The sequence below is a fragment of the Silurus meridionalis genome, chromosome 15 (genome assembly GCF_014805685.1).
Source record: "Silurus meridionalis isolate SWU-2019-XX chromosome 15, ASM1480568v1, whole genome shotgun sequence".
NCBI classification, from domain to species: Eukaryota; Metazoa; Chordata; class Actinopteri; order Siluriformes; family Siluridae; genus Silurus; species Silurus meridionalis.
The window spans coordinates 21,178,434-21,187,983 of record NC_060898.1 but is presented as its reverse complement, the minus strand read 5'-3'; the positions used below and the strand labels follow the sequence as shown (position 1 = coordinate 21,187,983).

The window sequence follows — 9,550 nt, the reverse complement described above, 5'->3', positions numbered from 1 at the left end:
GGGTCTAAAGACGTCATATACAATTGTGTGCCTACTTTTTTGTGCTAACAGTTTGGGGAACCACATATGGCAGGAAAAGTCTGGTATCTCAAGACCTTTGTCCAGATAATGTATTTTCCAGCTTACCATGAGTAGTTATTGTAAGCTTTAACTAATTTGCATATTTTCCTCTGACCGCTTTCAAATCCATAATTTTTCATTGTGTAAACCCTAGAGACGGTAGTATGAATGAAAATCCGAGGAGATCAGTAGTTTCTGAAATACTCAAACTGATCCCAACAATTACTCCATGGTCAAAGTCACTGGGCTTGAGATGTCTGATGTCTGCTGCAACATGATTGGGTCGTTGGAATATTGCATGAATGAGCAGGTGTACATAAATATAGCTGGCTGACGAGTTTATATTTATGCAAGATATAATCACAATAGTCTAATTCAACCTGGCACAATATCTGTGAGAACCACGGTATGAAAACAGCATTACATGCTAGATTTTGCTCTCAAAACAGTTGTTTCAAAACTGTCATGTGACAGGAGAGAGTTATGACCAAAATTGAAGTTAAATTTGCTATAAAAAAATTATTAAATTGAATGAATCTTGATTTAATTGATTATATAACCTGTAAACCTGGTAATTAATATGACCGGTGTTCAAGTCAAACCGGGATTTTTAATGTTACAGGTATAAAAATGGATGCTACTCGCAGCAGTAAGATGCTAGTGTGTCCTATTACAGATAGGTGACGCACATGTCTCATTGTTTCACATGGTCTGTTCTTGTCTCGTGTAGTCCAAGCTGAATGTACAGATTTATTTATGTCTGTACTTTGAGAGTCACTAACAGCTGGAAACAAATGCCTTGTGTATGTCAACACACTTGACCAATAAACCTGATTCTGGTTTTGATTCTGATGTCACGGGCCGGTCCAAAGATCGTTTAATCAACATGGCAGACAAAAGTGTTAGTGCATGGAACAGTGTGTGCTGATGAAGTTTTTTGCAAACGAAGGCGCAGTAAGACATTTGAACGGCGTAAACGTTCCTTCAGTGACGATCTCGGCCGTGGTGGTTCCCTGATGATGATGTGAAGCAGGCTGTAGGATGGTTCAGGCGTACTGACGGATCTTTTAAGCCGAATCAATGTAGGCGTTAATTAAATGTAGCAGGAGAGCATGTTGAAAAATAGATGCAGTTCCCACGATTTACTTTTACTTTTTAATTTCTAAACTCAAAAGTCCCGGTTTGACTTGAACGCCCCTCGTATAAGTCTCTCTATGCTTATCATTTACAAAGTATCAGTACGCCTACACCACAATCAGAAACATCGATTGGAGCTGTATTATACCTAGAGGTTTTCTCACCGTGGCTCTAACAGTGATGTGCTTAAAAAACTGGCCCTTCCATTTTTTTTTTAGCCCCCACACTCACACTTCTTCATATCTGACCAACATGAAAGATCTCATGTGGCTCTCGTAATGTAAATATTCTTTTAGAAAAGAAAACGAGCAATATTAAAACCAAAGAACATAAAGTTGAGTTTTGTGTGTTCTATAAAGGATTTGTGAGAATCAATAAAAACATCTTTTTGTAAAAAAAAAAAAAAAAGTTTCATCTGGTTGTTCTTGCGCAGACACACACACGCAGACACACACACGCAGACACACACACGCAGACACACACACAAGTTTGTCTACACCTGACCCATTTGGTTTGGTTACCGTTATAATAACCTCCACTCTTCTGGGAAGATGTTCCACTGGAATTGGGGAGATGTGTGTTTATTGTGTTAGTAATATCAGGTACTGGTGTTCAACAGTGTTGAGGTCAAAGCTCTAAATCAGGAGATCTTCCACTCCAACCCATGTAAAGCAGATCTGCTGGCTTTGTGCACAGGGGCATTGTCATGCTGGAACAGGTTTGGGTCTCGTAGTTCAAATGCATCCCAATACTGTCCTATACAATTATGTACCTCCATCTTTACAGTTTTTATATATTATATATATATATATATATATATATATATATATATATATATAATTTAAAAGTTGTATCATATTACTGGCGTGTCCATAGTGAGGAGTTTCTTCAATAACAAAAATGGAGATTCTACAAACTTTTTTTTTTCCAGAAAAATATATTACCTTAATGCTTTTAAAAAAAAAAAAAAACAGTTAAAAAAGTGAAATGTGTGGGACACATAACGGATGAACATGAGATTAATATGATCTAATTATTCAATTCAATTTATTTTCATCTGTAAAGCGACGGACATCGTCTCAAAGCAGGTTTAGCGAGATGAAGAGTATATAATGTTGTATACGAGTGTAAAAGTTTAGTGCCTATACATTTGTTCCTTATAATTGCACGTTTATCCATAATAAGAGAGCCAGTGGCTTCTGTGGTAAGAAAAAAGATTGCATGAGGAAGAAACTTTGAGAAGAACCAGACTCAAAAGGGAACCTCATCCTCATCTGGGTGGCATCAAATGACCATTCATTACAGTTCCGACATTGAATGCAGCGATTAAATGCAACCTGTAATCCCGAGCCATTGTAGTAGACTGTTGATATTAATTACAGTCCAAGTTCATCCTCCGCATTCTTTTTAGGTTGCTCAGAAACTTCATGAACCTTTAGACCGTTCGTGTGGAACCATCCCCAGCTGCACATTCAAACAATTACATGTTTCTTTTTTGACCTGATCTTTTTTTTGACAGTTGCATATTTCCCTCTGCTGCCCACTGAAATGAAAAGAAAAGAATTTGTCCGTATCTGTTTCACGAGTTCACAATACCTTCTGGTTACATAAACAAACAGACAAGGTCCAAAGGTTAAACAGATGCAGTGCCCTTCAGGTCCTTGACCTGCTCAAGCTCTGTGTATCGTTCACGTATATTTCAGCTCTGGAACAAGGAAGAATGAACGCTGTCAAGTGATCAAGACAAGTTTTTTTTTCTTTCGTCTACAAGTATCTTGTTCGATCAGTGAACAAGATGGAGACAAATTTTACAAAGAGGTGGGAGCATCTCGTTTCTCCACAAACGCCTCCTGGGGACTGCATGGACTTGAACTGTGCTTGAGTTCTGCTGGACTCCTTGTGGTCCTAAAGCTAAAACTCGGCCATGTGGGACTTCTTCCTCTGCCTGCTGCCGTCTACCTTCCTGTTCGCGACCGCTATGCTTTTTCGATCACAGTGGATTTGCCGTCTTGTAGAGGAAGGAACGAGGCAGCTAGCTTGCCGTATGTGGAAAGTAATCTGCTCGATATTGAATCTCTCACACCCCAGTGTTTTGCACGCCACCGCGAACCAGGCGTCAAAAATCAAGCTGATCTACAAACCGACTGCCCTCGCAAACTACATCGTTCAGAACTGTAGAACTTTAGCTTGTGCTCCTCTGGCGAGGTGGCCGAAAGCAGATCCTCATTTTCAAATTTTCTTCAATTTTATATGGCCAATTGAGGAAGAGGCGTTAAGACACTGCGGAATAACCTTCACCAGGGATCATTTACTAATACAAGATGGTGGAATCATAGCCCTCGATTGGGCTGTAAGGCTGAAAGACCCGAACACTCAGGCTAGGACGGAAAACTATCCAGGAGAAACTCCACCCATTATAATTTTGATTCCTAACGCTTTGGGAAAGATCACAAACAATTTGCTGAGCTTGTGTCACTTGGCTCTGCAGCAGGGTTTCTACCCTGTGATATTCCATCGCCGTGGCCATGGGGGATGCCCACTTACCACGCCGCGTTACCAGGAGTTTGGGGATCCATCTGATCTGGTGCAGGCAATTCTATACATTCGGTGTCACCATCCATCTTCAGATCTGTTTGCGGTCAGTGAAGGTTCTGGCTCTGGCCTGCTGCTGTCTTATCTCGGAGAGTGTGGCTCATCCTCCTTCCTAGTAGCAGCTGCTTGTATATCACCCGTGTTTGATGGACAACTGTTCTTCGAGACGTCTTTGCCAAAACTATACCATGAAGCAGCACTGGTTTACCTCAAGCAACAAGTCAGCAGGTAATTTATCATCAGAATTTTGCTTATTTACAAAACCAGTGTGACTTAATGGTAGATATAACCATCAATTCATCTTATCATACAGGCTTTTACAGCTAATCCAATGTGCTGTTTGTACCAATTGTTTTGAGAAATGCACTTCCTGGTTTGCAAATATTAAGAATGATTCGAGAAAAGTGACTGAGAAAAACTCCCAGGAGCTCGATACGACTTTCTCAAACCCGTTGATTTGCCACCACTGACAAAATCTTTCGAGAATCTTCTTCACGTGTTTTCTTTGTTGTTGGTTTTTAAGTCATTTTTACTAGTTTCAGAGATACGAATAAGTATAATTACCAAAATCTGAGCCCAAAATATGTAGAAAATGATTTTTCTTACATTTGTCAAGAAATGTTCCAGCAACTCTCCTTCTGTAAACAGGTATGCAACTGCTTTAAGTTCAGTAATGGATACTGAGAAAATCTTCAGCTGTCGTTCCCTGCAAGACATGGAGAAGTTGATGTTCTGTTCAGTCAGATTGAGAGACCCAGGTCAGAAGGAGACACTGGAGCAAGACCTGAACCTTAGATCTGTACAGACCGACTGGGCTGGTTACTGGGAACGTAACGAACCCTTGAGAGATGCTGATGAGGTCGCTGTTCCGGTGCTTTGCTTGTGCAGCTCTGATGATCCTTTACTACCTCCAGCCTCCGCCTTACCCGTGTCCATCTTCCAGAACAGCCCATATTTCTTTTTGGCCCTGACATCCCAGGGAAGCCATTGTGGATTCTTGCAGGAGGAGAATCGAAGCAGTGCCTCCTGGAGCCATGACGCAGTGCTGGAATATTTCCAGGTTGTCACAGAGTTTTTCAAAGTGGAGGAAAACAATTGCTTAATGGACAGATTTGGTGGATGGGAAATCGCCTACAGGTTGAGGCAAAAACCAGGTGCCATGACACAAAGGAGGAGGAGATCAACCATGCTGCGGAGAGAAAAGTCTGTCCTGGGTTTACAGACACAATTTTCATCTCACTCGCGCTCAGTCACGTTTGAAGAGCAAGAGACCTTCACTTGGAACAGATCATACACCCGATGATATAGGAATCAGTGCTGGATGAAGTACACAAACCATGTAGTTGTGTTGAAGTGGAGACACACTGTAAAATATGATGCCAGTGAGAAAAAAAGCTGTCCCTTTAAACTTTCACTCGAGTAAAAGTACAAAAGTTTTTACCTTCAAATGTACTTTAGGAGGCAAATGTATCCATAGTACTATGATTTATTACAGATAAATATAATTTTTGTCACAAACTCTACTTAATCAAGCAAACTCTCAGCACTCTGATCAGTCAAACACTGATTGATATATATTACATTTATAATGAGAACAAAACCTTCTTTTCATCTACTTAAAAAACAACAAAAAAAAAAACATTGTTAGTTGAACTGATGCTGAACTGTATGTTGGTGATCAGTAGATACACCAAGCACCAATCAAGTTTAAAACAGAGCACAAGCTCGATCCTGATTGGTGGACTGCTGCGTTTTTGACCAGTTAGGTTTTTATCTACAGATAAATAAAAAGGAACGATTGATTTCGCAAAATGTAGAGTAAAAAAGACCAACAAATATTTACTTTGAAACGTAGTGAAGTTACAGTAAAAATCTCCCCAAATGGAAAGCAGTAATACAGATAGATGAAAAAACTACACTACTTTTACTTCTTTATTGTTTACACTGGTGGGATTGATACCAGAGATGGAAAAGGACAAGGACAAGAAGAAGGACACGGTTTGACCTAAACCTGGGTAAGAGTGAAGATATAAACAATGATTTGTTTTTATTTTATTTTATTTCCATCAACAGTCTTAAATTCCTGACTAGAAATCATCAGTTCCTACATCACTCGCCTATATTAAGATATTAGGTAAGAGAGAATTTTTTTTTTTTTTACTTTTTATTTCCATTTTATAGACTGCAAGGATTATTTTTTTTTTAATATTTGATTATTTTTTTTTGATAATTTTCTTATTTTTTATATTAAATACATCTGCCTATTCCAAGTCCCAGCACCTGTTTCTGTCTCAATTTTTCTGAGTCAATAATAAAGCTCCCTCTGATTCTGCATTATGTTGTTACATTTTCATTAGAAATGAATTAATACAAAAAAAGAAAAAAATCATGCCATCAAACCTCTTCCTTCCGGTCTGTGGAAAAATGGTCTCGCGTGAAACTGGTCCATGATGGGAAAAAGGTCGGGGAGCGATGCAGTACATGATGAAGAGTTTCTTGATTTAAAAACTTATTTCTGCTCCTGTTCTAAATAAGTTCATTTGCACTAATTCTTTAAGAGATCCTCACTTTTACCACATTCAACAGTGCAAAATCTGCTTCTGGAAGAAAAACACAATATACACACACTGGACTCTACAAATATCGTAGATAAATGTACACAGAATTATTTATTATAAAATTACAATAAACTGACTATATGAATGAGCACTAAACCTATTTTTAGACATTTTAAAACTAATTTTAAGCTTAAAATAGGACTTGATCTATAGCACCCCCCAACATTAAACTATTTACTTTATCTGCCAATATAATAAACAATGTAAAGCTTGAAATAAAACAGGATGTAATAATTCACTTTAAATCATCTTGTAGGATTTTTTCACACTTGATTTCCATTTTTTGTGTGTGTTTATTAGTCAAAATCACCTTCTAATCCTCACACATCTGCAGAGAAGTACATCAGACCCCTGGTGTATATTAAAATTACTTTATTACAGATGATTTTTTTTTTTTATCCAGTAGCCCTCTGCCAACAAGAGGAGTAATTACAAACAAAACATTACATTTGTCTCCAGTACAGTTTTCAGAATTTTTTCCTGTTTACATTGTAATTGGATTTTATTTTTCTTATTCTGAATAGCCATACGTTTTCTCGTTATAATCTTTGACGTTCAGCTTTTCACAATCTATACATTTTAATACACATTATATTTTATATATATATATATATATATATATATATATATATATATATATATATATATATATATATATATATATATAGTTATGGTAATGTTGAAGCAGAAAAAAAGAAAATCGATAATTGGAAGGAATACTGGTGAACACACTGTAACTGTACAGACGGAACCCACTTGACTTTTGGTGCTGCCCCGTTCCCTCGTTTTCACACTTTTATAAAGGATCATTAAAACACGGGGATGACGAGGGGCTGCGATGTGATGCATGAGAGTCACACTTCCACATGAGGGCGCACCTCTGTCCTGTCCTGTGTCCTGGGATGAACCTGAACCCAGTGTCCAGGTGTAATAAGCGCTTGGGGTCTATGGTTGATCTCCTGATCCTTTTATGAGGTCGTGAAGTGATTTTGGCATGTTAGCATTACTTTTTTTTTTTTTTCAGGCCCCAAATTTGGCCTGAAATTGCAACGGCTCAGTCAGCTCTCTATATATATATATATATATATATATATATATATGCGCAGTGATGCCTTGAGAACACATTCGGTACAACAACAGGTGTATAATGAGCACAAAGCGAACTGTTCGGCGTCTGGGATGCAGACGGAAAACCCGGAATCATTACTCATTTTTTTTGGAGCACGAAGCGAATGTCCTTGCATGATATGATGACGTGAGCTTCACTTATGTCTCTGTTCGCATTGACAAAATGAGAAAGAGCAAAAAAAAAAAAAAAAAAACGCAAAGCGACGATGTGCAGAAAATGCGAATGATGGTGTTTTTTTTTTCTATTCAGGTTTCCTCCTGGTATCTCGCTCGAAATATAAGTTTAGTTTGTTTTTTCGCATTCAAGCAGCTAATTTTTTATAATCTAGCTTTAAATTCTCAGGTGTCATAGATTAATAGATTTTTTTAAACACTTTCTATTTGTACAATATACACAAACTTCCTCTATACATCCCGCTTAATGTTTGCCTCCAAACTATTTTCCATATTTGCTTTCTGATGTTATTTTGCCTTCATCATTTATTTGTACACGTAATAAGAAATGTGGCGGTTGAGGGGAGATCGCGAGGTGAGGACGCGAGATGCCTGGATCTGGGATGAGTGTGATGGGGACCAGAGCATCGTAGCGGCACGTAGTCACGTGACAAACACGCTAATCCAACCTGCCTGACAGAGACGTCCCCCCCCTCAATATATATCATATATACTGCCCTGACTCTGAGTCGGGAGAGGGGCAGAGGAGAACATGCCACAGGTCACAGAGAGGAAACACCAGCACATTGTGATCATTTTGCAGCTGCTAGAAACCTCCTGTTTGCATAGTTGGGATCTGAGCTAACTTTGGCATTTTGAATAGAAATCAAATGACAATAATCGGATATTTTCTATCCTTCCTATATTCACATGGACGGATGACACACACACACACACACACACCTAAATTTCAAATAATAAAATTCAATTTAGTTCAACTGAAAATATTCATTTTCTCGGCCGTACAGTTCCGCATTTAGGTCTTTATCCGTTAAACAGCCAACGACATGGCCGGATTAATGCTGTTTTACCAGCAAGGTTCTAAAAATAAAAATAATAATAAAAATTTGTAGTTTGCTTGTAGTTTTGTACATTTATGGCATTTGCCACACACCTTGGGACTTCCATTTGTCTCATTCATACAACAGAGCAGCTATAGGGTTGAGGGCCTTGCTCAGGGGCCCCAGGAGTGGCAGCTTGGTGTGTCCAAGTCCAAATGCTTCAACCACTAAGCTACAACCTCACCATGATTTTATTATATAACTGAGGTTACTTACTGGCTTTGACTAACGGCAATATCTTCCACATCCTCTCCGTTTTTAAAAACCTGAGCCGTTCCGTGCCGAGCCGTGCGATTCTCCCAAACCCTGATGATCAGCACGGGAGAAACGAAGCGATTCTTTAGTGTTCAACGTTTTAAAAACAACCGGCGCTGTTCACGATTTTATCCACAGCACAGCATTAATAGGGAAACAAAACTTCCACGAAGGGAGATTCAAGCGGAAAACGAACCTCTTTCGAAAATAAAAATCCTCACTGGCTTCCCGTGTAATCGACGACTTCCCTTTCCTTCTGTCTCCTGTCAGCTTCCTGTGAGCCCTAAAAACCTTAGTGTTAAAAACGATCGTCTCAGATCACCAAACCGCTCTGCGTTACTGCAAAAGGTTCTCATTGAGAAGATACGCAGACTGTGACATCCTCTGATCAATCGAAATGCAAATAACCTGGAATCAAGGAGATGATTTAAAAACCCAGGCTGTACTTTCTGTCTCACAAACACACCGCATCGAACATAAACAACTTCAGCGTTTACACTGCTCTATCTATTTCTATCTGATAGTTTAGTTCCAGTACCATCAGTTACAGGCCATGAAACCACAACGAAACTAAAACCGCCCTCATATACATCCAATCCTGTGTCCTCATATGGACTCCTTATGTACACACACACACACACACACACACACACACACACACACACACACACACACACACACACACACACACACACACACACACAC

General features: G+C 38.9%; 1 protein-coding gene across 1 annotated transcript; it reads left to right on the top strand.

Annotated features, from left to right (window-relative positions):
- The first annotated feature begins 2,872 nt into the window (after positions 1 to 2,872).
- Positions 2,873 to 5,242, top strand: LOC124397871 (protein ABHD15). Its single transcript, XM_046867727.1, has 2 exons — positions 2,873 to 4,017; positions 4,438 to 5,242. Exons 1-2 carry the CDS (start codon positions 3,122 to 3,124, stop codon positions 5,090 to 5,092), a joined length of 1,551 nt encoding a protein of 516 aa, XP_046723683.1. The 5' UTR covers positions 2,873 to 3,121; the 3' UTR covers positions 5,093 to 5,242.
- Positions 5,243 to 9,550: the final 4,308 nt, after the last annotated feature.